The sequence below is a fragment of the Bos indicus x Bos taurus genome, chromosome 6 (assembly GCF_003369695.1).
Source record: "Bos indicus x Bos taurus breed Angus x Brahman F1 hybrid chromosome 6, Bos_hybrid_MaternalHap_v2.0, whole genome shotgun sequence".
NCBI classification, from domain to species: domain Eukaryota; kingdom Metazoa; phylum Chordata; class Mammalia; order Artiodactyla; family Bovidae; genus Bos; species Bos indicus x Bos taurus.
This window is the reverse complement of record NC_040081.1, coordinates 91,968,813-91,990,421: the sequence shown is the minus strand read 5'-3', so window position 1 is coordinate 91,990,421 and position 21,609 is coordinate 91,968,813. Positions and strand designations below refer to the sequence as shown.

Sequence of the window (21,609 nt, the reverse complement as noted above, 5' to 3'; positions counted from 1 at the left end):
AAGCTGGATACTGAGACCGATAGAAAACTATAATTATCATCTATACCCTCTGATTTCAAATTTTTATAAACATCAAAACAGGTTCATCATTTTCAATGATTGATTTATTCAGATATAATACTGCTTTTATCTATTTTATATATGATAATCTTACCAAGAGTTGTTTAAGAAAGAAATTCTATTGCTTAAAGACATTTTTAAAAGTCCTGATATTGAGGATGATCCATTATATCTGTGGAACTCATTTTGTATCTGCCTGCTTCTCTTTATTTCTCTTGCCTTACCTTAAGCCACAGTTATCAGTCATCCAAACAACCTGAGAAACTTTCTGATTCGTCTCACAGTTCTCAAACTTCGGCTCCGTAATTCATTGTCTACAGTGGAGCTGCAGTGATCTTAAAAAATATAAATCAAGTACTATCATATCCTTGCTTAGAATCTACTTCAGTCACTTCTCTTCCTCTTAATCTCCAACATCATTTCATACCCTTCCATTCTTTTATAACCCATAAACATACAAAGTTCTTTGCTAGCCCAGAACCTCTCACTTCTTCCTCTATCTGGAATGCACTTAATTCCATTCTTCACCTTGGTAATTTCTCATCATTCATATTCCAGTTTAAATATCACCTCTTTACAGGGTGGAAACTCCACTCCTTTAATCACTCTGGCTTGGGAGTAGGCACATGACCCAAACTTATATTCTTCTCAGCCCATCTGAGACATTGAGACTGGGAGTCAGGAGAGGAGTATTATTTCATCTAGCACAGTGTCCTGCAACACAGTACAGTCTTAGTATTTTTGAAGGACTGTGTGCAGGCTTCACTTTCAAAGCTAGGAGAAGATGGGGTAGGGCCCTTTTATAAAAGTAGAGATGTCTTTTTCTCCTCTTAAAACCTAGTGAAAGGCAGACAATATATTTAGTAGGTTTTGGCTGTTTATAAATGCTTTACAAACTTAGTAAAGCTTGACTAACAGAGGTTAAATGGCTTGACTAAAGTCATCCTGCTATTAAATGGCAGTGCTGGACTCAATTCTGTTAAATCCTACAGTTCCTACTTTGGCACTAAGGAAAGGATATACTGTTAGTACAGATGCACAAGCTGTAATCCCAGGGAGAGCCATCCCTCATCTTGTAGAATCATTCCTTCTGTTCACTTATATTCACCCAATGCCAACTTTCTAGTAGAAGCCAGATGGAAAAATTGGCTTCACCTTAGCTGGGATAAGGGTGTGTCCCTGCATTTTCTTGACAGCTTTCTTGCTGTGGTGAGAATAAAACTGCCAACAGGGTAGGTAGATTTTTTTTCTCTTCTGTCTTATTAACTTGCTGACTCAGTTAAGCTTGTGTTTACCTTTGAATACCAGAAAATCCCAACTGCCACTTAAAGAAATAGGAGAAGAGTAATTTTCTCCCACAGGAAGTCCAAATATGGCAATCCAGAACTAGTTCAGCTGCTTCTCCATTTGTAATGGCTGTCTTGCCTTCCTGTCTCTTACCACATGGGTAGAGATGGAAAAGGGTAAAGGAGTACACACATAGACACATACACACCGTCTTTGCTAGGTGGCACTTCCAAGAAGGTTTCTACAGTAATCAGACTTTTTCCCTCTCATTGGCCAGAACTGTATCACAAGACCCCTTGCAGCTAGAAGATGACTAAGGAGACAGTGAGTAGTGTCTATATCTTGTGCTCTTCTCATACCTGATACCATAATACTAATGCATTGTGACCTTTTAGATTTACATTGGTGCAGAAGCATACGGTGGAATTTAACCAAGTGGCAATGGCTAATTCAGATGGATCCGAAGCTATGCTGAACAGAGTGATGACAAAAGATAATATCGGTGTCGCTGTGGTATTAGAGGTCCATAAAGAACTATTTGGAGCAGGTGAGTGTGGTTTAAAATCATCCTACTAAAAATAAACACCATCTCAAGTGCAGCGTGTCATGCTGGTATTTATTGCATAGTTATTTTCTCATCTTTTGAGGAAAGTTAAAAGAGATGGGCAGGAAAATAGTCCTAATTTGTCATCTATGTCTTGGGATATTACTTGCCAGGTACTCTGTAAAAAGGAAAGTCTTTAATATGCCATTAATTCTAAAAGGTTATTTGAAATAAGAATTGTTTTAAGCTGAATTTAGAAATTATGATGACTTTTTAGCCGTATTTTTAGCTTCTTGACTGTGAAATCTTTTGTCTTAAGGTTAAGTACTTGGCACGTTTTCTTTTAATTTCTTTGTTATATTTCAGTCATTGTCAGGGTAAGAGCGGGATCTTTTATCTACCTGGTACTTTACTTTTCCATTTTAGATATTTATAGCTTCCTTCAAAGTCAGAAACTCATTATGTACTTTGCATATCCAGACCTTTTTCCTCCCCTTCCTACTGCCTGCCTTTGAGCATTTCATTGCTTACCTAACCGTATTTCAGGTAAAACCAGGGAGAACGTGTCAAGACCCCATCAGGGCTTTTATTTAAAATGTTTTTCTTTACTTAATACCTGTAGAAGAAAAGATTTTTGCCTTAAGTATTGATTTGAATTATTCAGACCATGCATATTTGTCATACCTCCTTTTCTCACTGTTCTTCAGTTTATCTGTCATCAAAGATGATCAGTCTTTGATATATGATTTAAAATTCCTTCTTCTTTTTTAGCCTCTTACTTGTACTTACTTTTATGTCCTTTCCAGTCTCATTCTTCTCAAAAGCTTGGTACCTTTTTTCTGGTAATGTGAACATTGAATTTATTTTGGAGTTTTACTCTCCTTTTAATCTGTAGAAGAGTAATTGTAAAGTATACAGTTGACACTTTTATATTCTGAAATATCTCTTGTACTCTTAGAGGAGGAATTTAATATTATAGAAGGTGCTTATGGCCTCTTTAAAGGGGCAAGTTTTTAATATTTAATATAGTGAATATTTAATCTACAGCCACAAATGACACTATAAAACTTCTAGGAAAAGACGATAGAGAATTTGGGCTGCAGGGTTTTTGTCCTATGATCAAATTGCTTTAAAATGACTGTTTCTATCACATATGAAAGATAATTCGGTTACTTATTTACTCAACATTAAAGATAATTATAGCTTGGTAAGATGGAAACTTAACTTTACCAAAATAATAGACTGAGAAAATCCAGTCTTTCTGCAGAGTTTATATTTTCAATAGAGAAATTTTTAAGAAATCTGTTATAGAAATTTCAATAGAAAAGTTAATTTTATATGTATCTAGTATTCCAACAGTACCAAAGTATATAGAGTAAAACATGAGCATCCCAGCTTATTCATACCTTCTAGGAGTAACTCTTACTCATTATTTACACATTACTAGTGTATATGTGTATACTTTTATTTAAATGGCATCATACCATGCATATCGGTTTCCCTGGTGGCTCCAGCTGGTAATGAATCTACCTGCCAATGCAGGAAACATAAGAGACATGGGTTCAATGTCTGGGTTGGAAAGATCCCCTGGAGAAGGAAATGGCAACTTGCTCCACTATTCTTGCCTGGAAAATTCCATGGACAGAGGAGCCTGGTGGGTGACAACTCATGGGGTTGCGAAGAGTCAGACACAACTGAGTGCGCATACACACACACACCATGCATATTGAGTTTTGTGCCTTAAAAATTTTATGGATATCTTTCTCTGTCAGTATATCTTAACTGAGTTGAATTTTCAGTTTTTCCCTCCAAACATGCTTATCGCCTCTTTCAAGGGGCAAATTTTTAATGTGCCATCCTCTCCCACCATGTTAATATTTATTTTGGCAGAATTATAAAACATTGTTTTAGGGGAAAAAATAACCTCAGAAATTTTGTAGTTGAATACCTCATTGTCCAAATGAGCCTGAGTACCAAAACGGTTATTAGTAATAAAGGTTAGTAATTAGTAACAAAGCCACATCTGAAAGCCATGCCAGACTTTGAGAGCATACTTCCTAATTCTCATTTTTAAAATTACTTCTTCTGAGTGTATGGTATGAAGATTCTGGTAGCAGATTCATAGCAAATTCACTTCCTTACTTTATTTTGTATAGATTAATATCATGTTCTTGCGTTTAACTACTGACCTTGTCATTGATGTGCTCAGAAAATGCGAAGTGAATGAGTACTGGGCAGTGGAAGGATTTAAATTAAGGTTTAGGTGATTCAAATGACTAAAAACCTACTTCACTAGGTTATTGTGATATTTACATGACAGATATTTAAACTACTTTTTTACACTAAACTCAGCAAATCAAGCAAATCAAACCAATATAATCAAATATTGGTTATATGATGGGATAGATCCTAACTTGGCTAGAGAGCAGGATTTGGCAAACTTTTTCTATAAAGGAGCAGGTAGTTAATTAATAGTTTAGGTTCTGTGGGACACATACGGTGTCTATCACAGTCTTCTTTTGTAGAACCCTTTAAAAATGTAAAACCAGCTTCAGCTCACACAGGCTGTACAAACACAGGTGACGGGGCTGTGGGCTACAGATTGTCAACCCCCATATTGGGATTATCAGAATCTCAGCACTTTAGCTTCTAAGAACTACTTTATGAATTAAAGGGGGGAAATAGAAATTAACGGAAAAGAGTAAAGAAGTGATTATGGGTTTGAGGGAAAACTCTTTAAGATACTGCTTTTTTATAATAAAGTATAATTTTAACCTTTGTTTCCCTAATGCTTAAATTTAGGTATGAAGCCTATTCATGCTGCAGACAAACAGCTGCTTATAGTGGCAAATGCCCACATGCATTGGGACCCAGAGTATTCTGATGTGAAGCTCATTCAGACCATGATGTTTGTCTCAGAGGTTAAAAACATTCTGGAGAAAGCCTCAAGTAGGCCTGGCAGCCCAACCGCAGATCCTAATTCCATCCCGCTGGTGCTATGTGCAGATCTTAACTCATTGCCAGATTCAGGTATTGATTACATGATTTACTCTTTGCGTTCAACTTTGCTTTTACTTGTAGTTGAAAGGTCAGCTGGCTCTTAACTTTTGAGCAGAGAATTTCTCTTCTAAATTCAAGGGTGTATCTGTAAGAATCCCAGGAATAGCACATGGGCTACTTGAGAAGAGTTTATTCAGCTAAGCTATTTCCAAAGGTTAAGGGACACAAAACAATTAATGACACAGTACTCTGCTCCTGGGAGAATTAGGGAAAGTGGTGGGAGCTGCTATCAGAACTTGGAAACAGTAGTTATGAGGAGAGGGCCATGTAATAGGAGCCGCGGATTTGAACTGGGATGCAGTCAGTCCCTGGCAAACCAACAAGAAGGGAGCCAGGGGAGTATATATCTTAGCCTCTCTCTGCTTCTGTCCTCTGATCTCTCACCACTGCTGTCCACTGACCAAATCCAACAGAGTGGGGAGGGGTTTGCAGTTGATGTAAGTCAAGGCTAGCCTCCTGTGTCAGAGAGTGCAGTGGAGAAGGGTGACCTGAGAGGCAACTAGAAAATGTTCAGCAGGTACAGCTATCTAGTTTAATAATGTTGGTAACCTTTAAGTGAGTTCATTAAAATCCTTTAATTCTGATATTAGGTGGCAGAAGAATGATCAGAATTACCTTAGGATTTCACATTACATCTTGAGCTCCTTTTAACCTCTTTATGTCCTAACTTAAATTATTTTAGATCTTTGTTAAAAAGAAAAAAATCAGTTCTGCACTTAGATATTAAAATTCAAATGTAAAACATTATTGTTGTTTTGCTGTTACCAAAGCATATTCTAAATTTTGTATATTTTCAGTAAGCTACTTTAAATTGTTTAAAACAACCACTGAATAATAAATGTAAAATAACCCAAACACTTAAAACTGTAATATAAATAAAAGTCTCACATGTAGAAAATACCTTTGCTTTCTCTCCTTAGCAAATAAATGCCGAAATCATCCTTTGACAAAAGTTTGTTTTCAGCCCCTGGCCCCTTTGACACCTTACCCATGTCCTCCTCTTTGACTGCATTGCCCTCTAGCACAAGTTTCTCCCATCTCATTTGACTGTCATTTGGCATCACAGCAGAGTGAGTTGGCTCAAGCCAGACTCTCAGGGCTGGATCCTGGTTCTCCCTCTTAGGAGGTGTGCAATCTATGACTTAAGTTCCTCATTTTTAAATAAAGGGATAATCATTTTATCCACTTGATGGAGTTGTTTGTGAGGTTTAAATGTGTAGGGCTCTTAAAACAGTGTAAGAGCATGTAATAATTGCTAGATAAATGATAGCTCCTTTTCAGCTATTCACAGTACTGATGTTCTGCTCATCATTTTTTCTTTATGTATGTTACTGCCTTTCCCGACTCACAAATAGAGATGTGTGACAGCGTTAACTAATCATCATCGTCAGAAAAGTTGCGGTATTTTTTTCCCATGTTTACTTAGTGGAAGTGGTATACTTTTTTTCAGTGCTTCTACTCTCTTTAGCTTTTTAGACACATCCAATATTTTTGACCAAGTGATCTGCCTCCAGCATATAATGTCTTATTTAGTGTGACTGAAAAGTCTCACTGTAGCCTGAAACAAAGATTGATGTTGCCTTCCTGAAGCTAGACATTGCAGTATTGAAGATGCAGAATCTATTTTTGTTGTGAATGATTTAAAAAATTTTATAACGTAGTCCAGAAATTGTTAACTGACTGGATAGAATGGTGAAATACTAAAGAGAGGTTGCTTTGAAATAATATTCTACAAACATGTAGGGTCAAGACTTTCCTAGTGAATGCCACCCTAGACCCTGGGAATCATCTTCATCTTGAAGAGCCATTAAGAAAACTGAAGCTGTTCCAGGGTGATCCAGATATTTTGCTCTGAAATAGGCAAATAAATACCCTTCAGTTTGATTGGACCATATGAAATTGCTGATATTTGATTTCTTAACATTAACCTGAAGAAGGCAATTTCATAAGTAAAATGTTCAGTGTAATAAATCCACTCTGAACTTGGGTACGTGTACTTGGCAGCAGATTTTGTCTATGAAATCTTCTGTAAGGTCTAAATGCTAAATGGTAGTGTTTCTTCTTTCTTTATTCTGCCAGGTGTTGTGGAATATTTAAGCAATGGAGGTGTAGCTGACAACCACAAAGACTTCAAGGAACTGAGGTACAATGAGTGTCTTATGAACTTCAGCTGCAATGGGAAGAACGGAAGCTCAGAAGGGAGAATCACACATGGCTTCCAACTGAAGAGCGCCTATGAAAATAACTTGATGCCTTACACCAATTACACCTTTGATTTCAAAGTGAGTGAAGCCTCTGGGCTGGCATAGAAATTATGTCAAATACAAACATGTGACAAGAAAGAGCCAGAGATATGTTACTTACGTTTAATTGTATAATCTTTAGGAGTTTGTTACATTCTCTAAATGTCTTGGCTAAGTGTGCACCTGAATATGTAAGGAGGTTTGTTAGGTTTTGTGGCTGTTATTGTGGAATTGAGAATCCTCTTTGAAAACTCATTTCTTCAAATTTCAAATAACCATGATAATAGCAGAAGTTTCCAAAATACTGTGTATGTGGCAGGTACTTTTCAAAAGCACTTTGTGTTTATTAATATAATAATAATAAACCATACCATCCCTGACTTTCAGTAGGAATCCAAATAGTAAGCAACTTGATAAAGCTAAACTCATCCTAAATGAACTGTAGAGTATTCCCTCAAAATTTTCTTGCTCTTTCCATTGATATTTATCTTAAAATTTTCCAGGTTTCTTTGTGAAGATGTGGTTAGAAAGGTTGTACTTAGGGTTTATTTTATATCCACGTTGTCATACTAATAAATTACCAGACAGTGGACCACCACTCTAGCTTAGTAAAAGAACAAGAAAGATTTTTTTGCAAAATAAGAAAAAAATTAAGAGGATCAGCTTTATAGGATCAGTTGTTCTTTTGAAACATTGATTGATAGTGGTTTTTCTGTAGTTAATCCCTTTCCATTTGCAAATTTTCTGATCATTCTGTCTGCTTGTAGCTCTTCTCTTGTACCTTTGTTTGACTTTCTGGCATTTCAGGAATCTATCCTAAAGTCTTATACTATCCTGAAAATGCAGATGTTGGAAAATAGTTAGGAGTAAGAAGCCTAAAGGGAATTTAATAAAACACCAAAGGAAATTTATGAACTGGGCTCTGGCACATCTCCAGTAGCCTTTTTCCATTTTCAGTGCTTGTTAGCCTGTTTCCAGGAAACAGATAGTAGGAAGAAAACAGGAAATTTATGTGCTGATGTTATTCATCAGTTTTTGTAATCAAGAAATGGAAACAAATTGTTTATAGGTTGAATCTAATTTTAGTATTTTAACTGTTAGAGTACGTAATACTATGCAGAGATAATTGATTTTGTTCAGATCACTCATATGCAGTAATGTGCTAATAAATATTTAATAACTAGCTTTCTGAGGAAAAAACCCAAGTTTTTAGTGTTTGCAGATTTCTGTCGTACAGGTACTCTCACTCTCACTGTAGTACATTTCAAGCTCCCAACATCATACCATTGAACACTTGAGTTGGGATGAAGTGTCCAGCGGACCCTGTCACTCCACTGCTCCTGTGTAAGCCTAAAGGAAAACCTCTGGACTTGATACACAGTTAAATATATAGGTTAAATCCTATACAGTGGTATATAATACATCTCTGCCTGCACAACCCAGAATACCTACAAAAAGCCTCCCTAAAGTAAATATTCAGTGGTTTTACAACTCTTAGTGTTGTTTTGGTATGTGTGTACTTAAAAAGACTTAAATCATTTCTCCCTTAACTAGGCTTTTATAAAGGTTACTTCTTCCTTGTCCATAAAGTAAAAACTAGGGAAATAAAATCTACAATATTAATCTAAGCCATCTTCCTCAATCATCGGAGTAGTTTTAAAATCTTTTCTTGATATTTCTTCAAAAGATCTAATGTGTTAGTTATTGAATTAAAAAATCTTGTTGAACCATTTATACTGTTTACAGAAGTAGAGTTAAAGAATCAAAAGTGCATGGCTCAGAGAGTGATGTTTACATATATATGATAGGATGAGAAAGGACAGAACTATAAGTATGTGTGAGAGAGGCATGAATGGGAAGATAAATACGATCTCTGGCTGGTAGATAGACAGGAGAGTGGAATAGGGTGGAAAAGAAGAATGATCAGAGAAAAAACTGAAGGCATACCTGACTAGAGAGAATTAATTTTGGTGTAAGTAGCAAACAATAAACTTCAGTTTCATACAAAGAATTTTATGTAACTGGTGATGTACCACTTTTGAAGGCAGTTGGTAGAAAAGGATAGGTAGCATCACATATAAAAATGTCATGTGCATAGTGTTAAATACAGATCCAAGTCTAGTATCCTGCCATTGCATCAGTGGAGAACTGTTAAATTTTGTTCATTTTGACCTAGCATTTGTCTACTTTCTTGGTTCTTGAATAAATTAGAAATGTAGAAAAGTGGTACTTGGAACTGAGTCATTTAATCTGGAACTAATTTGGAGTCACTTGAAGCAGTTAGGAGAATTACTTGTAGACCAGGTATCTTAGTGAGTTTAGGTTGCCATGACAGAATACCATATACTGTGTGGCTTATAAAACAACAGAACTTTACTTCCTACAGGTCTGAAGGCTGGAAGTTTAAGATCAGGTGCCAACATGATCAAGTTCTAGTGAGGCTTGTCCTCTGGGTTGCAGGCAGCTGTTTTCTCATTGCATCCTCACTTGGTGGAGAGAGAGCTCTCTGGGGCTCCTTTTTATAGAGCACTAATCCCTTCATGAGAATTTCATCTTTATGACCTACTCATCTGCCAAATGCTCCACTTCCTTATACTTAGGGATTAGAATTTTAACATGAATTTGGGGGAATACAAATGTCCAGTCCATGACACCCCATCAGTTGAATCAACTGCTGATTGAAACTGGCTGCTGCTTTTACCACCCACCCCTCCTTACATCAGTCTAAGGGTGTGTCTGAACCATTTAATGAAAAGAGGGAGGACTTTTTTCCTGTTATGTCAAATAGTAAATCTTTGTTACATTATGAAATTTATAGTGTATAATTTTCTCACATGCTTTACAAAACAAAGCTTAAAATATTGCTGGCTCATAAACTATTTTTGCTTTTTACTTTTTTCTCATACACCATTCTAGATTTACCTGTAGTCTTTAGTAATACAAAGACTATTTTCCTGCATTCAGTTTAGTTGCTCAGTCGTGTCCGACTCTTTGCGACCCCATGAATCGCAGCATGCCAGGCCTCCCTGTCCATCACCAACTCCCGGAGTTCACCCAGACCCACGTCCATTGAGTCAGTGATGCCATCCAGCCATCTCATCTTCTGTCATCCCCTTCTCCTCCTGCTCCAATCCCTCCCAGTATCAGAGTCTTTTCCAGTGAGTCAACTCTTCGCATAAGGTGGCCAAAGTACTGGAGTTTCAGCTTTAGCATCATTCCTTCCAAAGAAATCCCAGGGCTGATCTCCTTCAGAATGGACTGGTTGGATCTCCTTGCAGTCTGAGGGACTCTCAAGAGTCTTCTCCAACACCACATTTCAAAAGCATCAATTCTTCGGCACTCAGCCTTCTTCACAGTCCAACTCTCACATCCATACATGACCATTGGAAAAACCATAGCCTTGACTAGACGAACCTTTGTTGGCAAAGTAATGTCTTTGCTTTTCAATATGCTATCTAGGTTGGTCATAACTTTCCTTCCAAGGAGTAAGCGTCTTTTAATTTTCATGGCTGCAGTCACCATCTGCAGTGATTTTGGAGCCCAAAAAAATAAAGTCTGACACAGTTTCCACTGTTTCCCCATCTATTTCCCATAAAGTGATGGGACCGGATGCCATGATCTTCGTTTTCTGAATGTTGAGCTTTAAGCCAACTTTTTCACTCTCCTCTTTGACTTTCATCAAGAGGCTTTTTAGTTCCTCTTCACTTTCTGCCATAAGAGTGGTATCATCTGCATATCTGAGGTTATTGATATTTCTCCCGGCAATCTTGATTCCAGCTTGTGCTTCTTACAGTCCAGCGTTTCTCATGATGTACTCTGCATATAAGTTAAGTAAGCAGGGTGACAATATACAGCCTTGACGGACTCCTTTTCCTATTTGGAATCAGTCTGTTCCATGTCCAGTTCTAACTGTTGCTTCCTGACCTGCATACAAATTTCTCAAGAGGCAGATCAGGTGGTCTGGTATTCCCATCTCTTTCAGAATTGTCCAGTTTATTGTGATCCACACAGTCAAAGGCTTTGGCATAGTCAAGAAAGCAGAAATAGATGTTTTTCTGGAACTCTCTTGCTTTTTTGATGATCTAGCGGATGTTGGCAATTTGATCTCTGGTTCCTCTGCCTTTTCTAAAACCAGCTTGAACATCAGAAAGTTCATGGTTCACATATTGCTGAAGCCTGGCTTGGAGAATTTTGAGCATTACTTTACTAGCGTGTGAGATGAGTGCAATTGTGCAGTAGTTTGAGCATTCTTTGGCATTGCCTTTCTTTGGGATTGGAATGAAAACTGACCTTTTCCTGCATTAGTGTCTTTTAAAAAAGAAAGAGTTTGAATCAGAAAAGGTTGAGAATTGTTAGTTTGTAACCTTATTTGTGAATATGATACAGTGTACAAATGTACCTGCTGCTGCTAAGTCGCTTCAGTTGTGTCCGACTCTGTGCGACCCCATAGATGGCAGCCCACCAGGCTCCCCCGTCCCTGGGATTCTCCAGGCAAGAACACTGGAGTGGGTTGCCATTTCCTTCTCCAATGCGTGAAAGTGAAAAGTGAAAGTGAAGTCGCTGAGTCGTATCCGACTCTTGGCGACCCCATGGACTGCAGCCTACCAGGCTCCTCCATCCATGGGATTTTCCAGGCAAGAGTACTGGAGTGGGGTGCCATCGCCTTCTCTGACAAATGTACCTACATATGTATAAATAGTCGGGCCAGTTCAGACATGATCTTTCTAAGGCTTTTGATAAGAGCTTTTACTCTGGATGTTTCAAACCAAGAAAATAGTTACAAGTGATGTCTCCAGTTAGTCTCCAGTTAAAATACATCTACTTTCTAGAATGCTTAACATCTTTATTGGGGTCTGTATTTACAAAGGATTCTCTAGCCCTAGTAACTAATGTGCATAATGACACATTATAATAAAATGATAAGATATAGGAAGTTTTATTCAACAGAAGTAGTTGAAAATGTTTTATTTGTGTAAAACATAAATGTTTTAAATGTGTTTGCTGAAGTAAAAGGTGGTCTCATAAAGGAAAGGAAAGCCACTGTGACTCTTGTTGACCTTTTCCTAAAATGGCACTGCAAAACTAGGCGTTAGCCAAAAGGAAGGGATAAAAATACATTGTACTAATGTCATTTCTTTACTGTTTGGACTTGGAACATTGATGGCAGAGCTACTCCCCTGGATTCAAGTAGGTTCCTAAATTTGTGGTAAAGTAGGGTTAAGGTATACCCATTGTTGAATAAAGCCCTCTCCCTCAAAAGAACTATTTGGTTGTTTTGGTCTTGATTGTGTCCAAATTAGCAAACTAAGGTAATTGTTTACAGAATTTCACAGTATAATTTTTTTTTCATTTCTTTTTTTTGGGGGGGTAGCCCATTTCACTGTAATACTCTTTAAAATATTAACTGGAACTCACTATATGTAGTATTTATAAATAAGTGCTTCCAAGTGTGGAAGTCTTTCTCCGTGCTTGGGTTCAGGCTCTGTTGATGTTGGAAGGAAGAAAGTTGACTTTACTCTCTTGCATATACACAACCCAGGGCAAAACCAAACACACTTGTTTTGAAACTTGCAGTTCAGATAAAGCAAATCATCGAACTCTGAGATGTACAAATGAATATGTACATAGGTCTCTGCTGAATGTGTTTTGCTGAGGTATTTTTATGCAGCAAGGAATCCAGAATTTACAGTATACCAGGATTTGTGAAAATGAGTATTCTAAACTAAAGAACAGATTAGAATGATGAAATATATGCAGTATTTTGTATACATGTATAAAATCTGGGAAAGCTGAGCTAGGATTAGCAGTCTGGAAACATGCTTTACAATGGCTTCATTCAGATGTGTTGGGTTGATGTACAAATAACTGGAAGTAATGCTAGTTTTCATTAAAAGAATTACTTTTGTCATACCTTTTCATTAACTATGTATATGTATAAATATCTTTATTTTCTGCTTATTGGAACAAGAAGAGTCAGTGCAGTTTCCATAATGTTTATACTGATAAATGAGATTTCACTGGCTCAAGCAAGCCAATTCTGGAGAAGCTTAGACATGATTTGGTAGGCTTATTTAGCTTCTCAGTTTGCTTACCACAGTGCACATGTGAGGTCTTCCCTGTAGCTCAATTGGTATAGAATCTGCCTGCAGTGCAGAAGACCCGGCTTTGATCCTTGGGTTGGGAAGATCTCCTGGAGAAGGAAATGGCAAACCACTCCGGAAAATCTCATGGACAGAGGAGCCTAGCATGCTACACTCCATGAGATCACAAGAGTCAGACACGACTTATTTCATTAATCTGCTTTATATGAGCACATGTGCAAGGTATTGTGGTTCTACTAGGTACTGTATTTCCCTCTTTAGCCACCTTTATTTCACATAATTCCCATTCAAGATTTGAGCTTTATTTGACCCATTGTGAAGACAGCAGGTACCAGAAATACAGGTTACCCAGGTATTTGTCATTTACAAATTATGAATTGTTCTTTTATATATCTTGGGTTTTTCTTTTTATCTAAGCATATATTTTTCTCTCTTTTTCCAACCCCCAATCTCTTTTCAGGGCGTGATTGACTACATTTTCTATTCCAAGACTCATATGAACGTGCTTGGTGTCCTGGGGCCTTTAGATCCTCAATGGCTGGTTGAGAACAACATCACTGGGTGTCCACACCCTCACATCCCTTCAGACCACTTCTCACTGTTAACACAACTTGAACTCCACCCTCCACTCCTGCCTCTTGTCAATGGTGTTCACTTGCCTAACCGGAGGTAGTGGAGTACTACCCCGCCAAGACGGGGATCTGTTGCTATGGACCTGTACAGTTGTAAATCAAAGTATGTAGGAGTGAAGTATGGCCATCCTTAAGCTGCTTCTTCAGGTTCCTTTCATTATGTGTTTGCTATAAGATTTTGTACAATTTTGTGCATATTGGTATCATTTGGCACTAGGGCTGGAACCAAAGTATTACTGTTTCCAAATTTTTGATTTAACATGTTTTTAAGTTGGACTGTCTTCATATTATATTAGGAGTCAGCATTCATAATTGATAAATCACCAATTCAAGGCCCAACAACAAATGTATTTGTTTTTCCAAAACAAATACTTTGTTTTGAATGTTTTCAAGTGAGCCAACAATTTTTCATCTTTGTTAAAGGCAGTTTTTAAAGACTATAAATGTGAGATTTTAAACTGAATGATGATATGCCTTGCAGGAAACTTTCTTGAATTTGTTTTCCATAACAAACTGATTTTTGGCTCCCCAGTCATTTGCACATTAACAAAGCACTTATATTTGCTAGATCTGTACATAAACTAGCCATAATGAGGAAAATTGAGAAATTAAAGATGATTGCACAGTATGCTTTAAAAATCAAGCATTTAACAGCACAATTTGTTGGGCAAGCGCTGGTCGATTTTTTTGTTTTGTTTTGATTTTTGAGGAATCATTCTGTATTTTGTTTCCCCTATTAGTTATAACCTTACTAGAAATATTAATTCTAAGCCTGTCTCTCCAGTTTATTTATAGGAAAACAACGGGTAATTTCTACTGCCACACACCTTGAAAACAGAATTTGGCCTATCTAGGATGCCCCTAAAATTAGTGTCCAGTGTTGTTTTTTTTTAATTATTTCCATCCACCCTTTTCTGCCTGGTTGTGCTAGAAAAACAGATATTATATGATCTGTTTCATTTTTGCTGTTAAGGGCATATGTTAAAAGAAATAACTACTGAATGAAAAGGCCCTGATCAGAGTCTTAGAGGTGGAAAGCTATACAGATATTTCTCATGTTTTCCAAAGCAGGTCAAGTGGTTGTTGGTTTTTGCTTTTTGAGGTGACAACAGAAAGGATTTGGGGGAGAGAAAGAACAGGAAGTAGTTGAAAACCTTGAATCATTTTTCCTGACTCTAGTTGCCAAATGGCCGTTATATGCTTTTAATCTTTGTTTCTGTTGTCTGTCAGGGTTGAATTAAGAAGCTACTGGTTTATTCCCAACTATTGATATGCTCTTTAGATACGTTGGAATCCTTTTTTCGCCCAGGAGGGGCCAGTTGAAAATCTGTGATTCAAGAGGCAGTGAACGCAATACCGTTTTCTGGGGGAAAAATTGGTTGGCTACTTGATGTTAATTATGGCACAGTAACAGGAAAAGGTTGTGTCTGTGTTTTTAAGTTTTTCTTTATTCTGCTTTTTTGCTGCTATAAGAGTTTTCTGAAATTTATATTTTAAACTTTTCATGCACTTTACTGTTTCTAGTCTCAAAATGTGATATTTTTAATAAACAAGAAATTTTCCATTATGTGAATGAAATTTTAAAAGAAAATAGCCTATATTTGTGTCTCACTAATATATAAAGTACAGGTCAAATTTAAATTATTTAATTAGTTTTAAATATATACAATTTGTCTCCTCTTTGAAAGCTGACATCTTAGGCTGTTTTATTAGTCTTAAATGATGCATTTCCTTTGGTCATTTTATACTAATTTCTTCCATAGTAAATTAATCAGGCTACATAAGATAATATTTCCCCTGAAGGGTAATTTTAGTGGGACAAGGGTGGTGGGATGATGTGATATCAGATATAGGATTTCATCAGAAGGGTTCTGTAAAGCCTAAACTCCCTTTTAAAAGTGCCTAGTGATAGAGGCGTGGTTTGTCATCTATTATAATTGGAATGTCATTGTAGTTGAGTGAAGTTTGATGTAAATAAAATATTCTTTTAAAAATGTCAAGATACCAGAATAAACAAACAAAATAAACAACCCTTAAGATGACAGATTTTCCTCAGTGTGCAGGTATCCCTTCTTATATACCTCAAGCATTCAACATCTAGCCATGCAAATTGATTACCTGAAGCATAGTACTGGAAAGTAGAATAGCATGAAAAACTTAATTTTGTGGACATTACCTTTTTTTGTAATCAGCTACTGTATGTTTTATTTTTATCTCTTGTTTTGGGTGGGTTTTCTGCTCTGGAGGTATATGCACTAACTAATACATTTTCCTCTTCTCATATACGCATGTTAATTAGCAATGTGAGCAATATTTCTTACCATACTTCACTCCCAATATTTTTTGAGATGTTTGTATAAAATGGAATTTAAAGTTCACTTATGATTGTATATGAACCACAGAGGAGCCCATTTATTAATAAAAAACTTTTTTAATAGTTAAATGTAGAGGGAAAAATAAAAAAAAATTGGGAAACATTGTAAACAGCTTAAGTTTATTTTGTGTATGATCGAGGCACTCTGTTGCAGGAAGGTGTGTAATTGGGTTCTCTCTGCTTCCAAATGCACTCTTTCAAACCATTCATTATCCTGTGTATTTTTAATGTGGTTTTAGTAAATGTTGGTAGTAGCTCTGTTGAAGTAGGTAATTGTGTTATGTTTTGGGTGGCAAACACACTTGGGGCATGGTAACCCAAATTTCATGTGCACGGTTTCCCTTGAGCCCACTGCCCAAATTTCACACACCCTTCACCCTTTGTTCCCTTTGTAAAAGGAGTGGTATCTGTTTTGAGCTGCCAATTCAGATGATCAGAAATGCTGCTCCCCTCAGTATTGTCTTGTTGAAAACGCATGCCATTTGGAACCTTGGCATGAGAAGCCAAAAGGAAGAGGTGAATGACATACGGTATATATTCAATGAAAGTAAAATATTTATGCTCATATACTTTCTGGTTCTCAGAATAAGTTAATAAGCTTTATGCCATGGGACTGCTGCATATTTTATCTGAAGGTTAAAGAAAATGTGGGCATTTTTAGATTGTGATAATGTTTTATTTTTTTAAACCGTTAAATATGATTTCTGATATCTGTCTAAGAACTGGAGTGTTCTTTAAATTTATCAAAACAGTGTTGTTTGAGGAAGGGAAAACTGCACTGTTTGCCATTACAACAGTCATACAAGTGCATGTCACGTCACCCACTCTCTCAGGCATCAGTATCCGCCTCATAGCTTTACTATTTTGATGGGGAAATCTTGCAGCATCCTCAGGACTGACATCTGAGAAAGGCTCAGATCCACTTACTGCTCCTTGCTTGTTGACTTTGTTTTAAAATATTGTGCCTGGTGTCAACTTTTAAGCAACAGCACTGCCTAAAAGCAAGCAGAGAACAGAATCCCAGCACCATTCTATAGGCAACTTTTTAGAATTCAGATATAGTAAATCTGTTCAAGATTTATGATGTTTTATGTAAAAAAAAATTTTGTACAATGTAGCTGAATATTTTTGTTTCATTTCTTTGATGTAAGGCGTGTGAACGTTCGTTTGAATATCACATGTTAAAGTCAGGTATGGCACAATGGGTTCTGAGACCAGCTTATCCTCCCTCCCATTTGCCTTGTTCCAAGCTCTTCTTTTCAAATTACTTTTCTGATGGTCGTAGGCAGATATTTAATTTGACTAATACGCATCCTGTGTGAATGTATTAAAGAAGCCACTGTGTTTTAGTGTTAGAGTTTGCAGAAATATAAAGCTTCATTTCTTATTTGTCCCTATTCTTTGACAAAAGCTATATATTCAACCATGTCAAAGTTATATATTAAATCACAGAGAAGCAAGGGAGAAAGTTGAAAGATACTGAAGGCTCATATCACTTGATTCTATGGTGGGTTGTATTAGGACTGAGGATGTGACACATTAAAACTGGAACATGAGCAAACATACAGTGTTCCATTTTAAAATTGTATCTCCTAAGTATATACTTTAAATGGGTGAAAAATTAAGTTTGTATTTGCATTTCTAAGAGCTTCTAAAAATCACTAGTGCCAACTATACTTTTAAATCAAAAAGCAAGGAATAGAGAAAGCACAAGGAAAAAATAGGTTAAATGTGTTCTTCGAGAGAACCAGAGGCATATGGTTTGGCATTCCTAATCCAAAGCTAGATTTTCTAGCAATAAAAGTCAACTGTGTCCCAGTACTTACTTCGTTTCTAAGGCCTTACATTCTGAGTTTCTGAGGGATTTTAATCGCTTTATAAAATGTACTGACTGATAGTAGCTTCAGTCACAAACAGCATCATCAGTTTCTGATACATCTGGCAGACCATAAGAATAACAGTTTCATAGCAGGCAAAGACTTTATTGCACATTTTCAAAATAGCACTCATATATACTTAACAGTTTGACAGAAGTGTGAATTCTCACATTGTAAGGTAGTCTTTCTCTTCTACCTGTCCTCTCCCTTTTAAAAAAAAAATCACCTTTCTAATGTGTGGAAGATTTAACTTTTTCCTTCTGAATTGTATCCTGTTTCTAGAACTCTGTGAATTATAGGTTCATAAATTAACTAGGGAAATTAGAGTATTTTTCTAAGCCAGGAACTTCAATTAAAGTTTTGAATTTGTAGACAGAGAACTTTTATACTTATGGTTGCTTTGAGTGATTGTAATTTTTTTTAATGGCATCATGATCACTGAATTTGAATTCCAACACAAGTAAATTAGTACATCTTACCCTGGCCTATTTACCAGAAATGTAATCTGTTCAGGAACATGGTGCCAAAAGCATCTTGGATTTTACAACATGATACATGTTTATTGTGTGTCTACCTTTGAGCTTAAAAGAAACAAGTTCTTTGTACTGCAGGATGTTTTGAACAAGATCCACAGAAAGAAAAAAAAAAGCAGTTCTTTTCAGGAAGGTAGTAAGTAAACATGCATGTTTCTTGTTTTTAACCAAATACCTTCTTTGTATAAGTGTCTCTGTTAAACAGTCACAAATTCTATAAGAAATAGGGAGAGTCCAGGGAAAGCAAGCTTCATTAGCCTAGTTAGTCATTTCTTTTGGCATACGTTTGTTTGGTTAGACTTGGGTTATTCTTGGAACCAAAGGAAAACAAGCATGTTGAAGTTTTGTTCAACAAACATCATGACACCGAAGAAATGGAATGTTTTTAGGTAAAGTAATTTTTACTTTCAAAGCATAAGAAATGACATTTCTGCATTTTCTCTGCAGTGGTAAAAATTTAGTAGCATTGTACTGAAATGAGAAGTTGTGTCATCAGAAACAAACCACATTATGAAGAGTGTATGCAAACATCAAGTGATATGACTCTTGGCACAGTAGCATTGGGTATATTCAGCTCTCAGTGGCTTTCGGAAGGCATAGTTGGATGCCTCCTGGTAGTTGTTTTTGTTAAAAGTCTCCCCAAGTTGAGATAATGTCCCTATTTGTATGTCTGTCACTTTCCACCCTTAAGCATAAGAATCATGGTAGCCCTCTCAAAAGTGGTCCTTTATTGCTCTTTTCAGTTTTGTATTAATTTCTAATTACTGATATATGACTGTATTTCCTTTCAATTTATCAGTGGTTATATGTACCACATTTGTTTAATTAGTTAACTCACACAATTGGCTCAGCATTGATGTGTCAAACAATGGCTTTGCTTCTTACTGAACAGGCTTAGTTTCTCGCTACTTGTTTAAATCTCGATGCAGTAAGTGATGCAGTAGTCTGGGTGTGTATTTATTCAGAAACTGTACTGTCCTTTTTCTCTGTGCTTAACTTGCTTAAAATATATTTCCTTACCTTTGAAATTCCTGAGCGGTGCTCTGCCAAGTTGGGGGTGGGGGCGGGGAGGGGGTGGGTAGGGGTTTGGATGGCTGTGTTACTGCACACTGGATCTGGAAGTGTTCAGTGTTGTGAGTGGCAAATTTCTTAAACACCAGCAGCACTGAGAAGTGCACTATGGGCATTCGTACAGTTGTCCAAATGCAAGCAGTTCTTTCATCTAGGAGAAGTGGAGGAATAAAGTTCATTGGCGTACTTGGTATATTTTGAGGGGGAATGAATGTTTCAGCTTTGGGTTTTGTTGTCTCTGAGTGGAATGGGGTGGTAAGGAGGGAGGTGATTTTTTTTTTTTCTTTTTTTTTTTTTTGTGTGTGTATGTACCTTTTCTCTCTGAAAGGGCCAGAATGTTGGTCAAGTTCACCGTGTTAATTTATATATTTTTTTTTCTATTGCGATTTCTTTCAACCATAAAACAAGTGCCAACTAATCGTCCATGAGATGACTTACTCTTCCACTCAATTTACCATTTGAATAGAGAAGGGTTCATTTATTTTCCTTACTTGGCATTAAATTAATAATTCATTGTTTTGCGTACATTTTTGTCATTCAGTGGCCTCTAAAGTGTTTTTATAACTAATTTAATGGTTGCAGAGCAAAGCACATGAGTTTAAAACTGAGCAAGAAGTTTTGGTGATTTTTTTTTCCTAAATACTGGTTAGTTTCTACTGATACTATTCCAAAATGAATTCTTCTGTTTTAAGTTGTGTGTTTACTTTGCTTTTGTCCTAAGAAAAAGCCAAGCACTAAATCAGTTTGTTAGTGTGTTCTAATAATCAGTTCAAAATCTGAGATTTCCTTCCTTTCTTTTTTAAAAAATTAGATTTAATGAAGTGCCATGAATTGTAGCTTACTAGTGTTTAATGTTTAATAGACTGGTTCTGTGGTGTTCTAATCATTTAACACTCTGTCATCCCTGGAGAAAGTGGTTCTACTCTTAGGGAACACATTCTCTCTGACAAAATCACCAGCTGCTTTATTTTTCTATTTATTACAGTTAAACAGTTCATGAGGTCTGAATCTTGACCAAACTGCTCAGCTGAGATGTTTTTCACAATAGACACTGTACAAAATGTGTGTGCAAAAGGACACAGTTGGGTGGTAGTATTTTTTCATTAATGTGAACATTGACTAAACAAAGCAGTCCTGCCTTTTAAATCTTGTGGCAGCTCAGGAGGGAGGTGCTTAAGAACCTTAACTACTATGTCAGATGACAAAATACTTTTTTCCGTTTTGGAGATTGGGTACTGCTCACACATGATGTATAGGGCTAAATACATGCTTGTTTCCTCGCACCTGTGTACTTCCCCTTCTCTCCCTCCCGTCCTTCCCCTGTAGGCAATAAATGGCCATTTTGCAACTGCATACCTTTGTCTTGGTTTTTTACTCTTTATGTGTGCAGTGTAAGGGTCTGCTTTAAGATCAGCATGTCTCTTCTAAAGTGAAGTCGGGACCCAGGGTCAGGCACAAATTACAAATTCATATTATGTAATATTTTTCCTAGAGCAAACTAAGGTACACTTTGTTTAGAAAAGATCTGTAAGATAATTGTAGCTATGAGACTTACTTTGGCTGGAGAAATCTGAACAGAGGGACATGTGACTTCTGAATGGGGCTTTAATAGCCAGTGTACAATTTGTCATAGGTGTTCCGTTTTCTTGCCTTGATAATCATAGATACATGTTGAGATCAGACCTTTCATGCTAGGTCCTTGTAGCTTTGATGAACAGAGCTCCTCTGCTGACCAGCATAGGACATGAGTGTAAGTGAAAACAACTGCCAAGTCACAGGGTCGTCCTTGAATAAATGTTTGTTATTAAAGCATAATCTAGCCCATTC

At 36.7% G+C, this 21,609-nt stretch overlaps 1 protein-coding gene across 3 annotated transcripts in view; it reads left to right on the top strand.

Moving 5' to 3' along the window:
* The window catches only part of CNOT6L (CCR4-NOT transcription complex subunit 6 like), a 114,527-nt gene extending 93,392 nt beyond the window's left edge, over positions 1 to 21,135 (top strand). For all 3 annotated transcript variants that reach the window (XM_027544841.1, XM_027544839.1, XM_027544840.1), the window contains exons 9-12: positions 1,743 to 1,894; positions 4,694 to 4,921; positions 7,031 to 7,233; positions 13,756 to 21,135. In XM_027544841.1, coding sequence (XP_027400642.1) covers positions 1,743 to 1,894; positions 4,694 to 4,921; positions 7,031 to 7,233; positions 13,756 to 13,968 — 796 coding nt within the window. In that variant the 3' untranslated portion in view covers positions 13,969 to 21,135. The remainder of the gene's footprint in view (positions 1 to 1,742; positions 1,895 to 4,693; positions 4,922 to 7,030; positions 7,234 to 13,755) is intronic.
* The last annotated feature ends 474 nt before the right edge of the window (positions 21,136 to 21,609 follow it).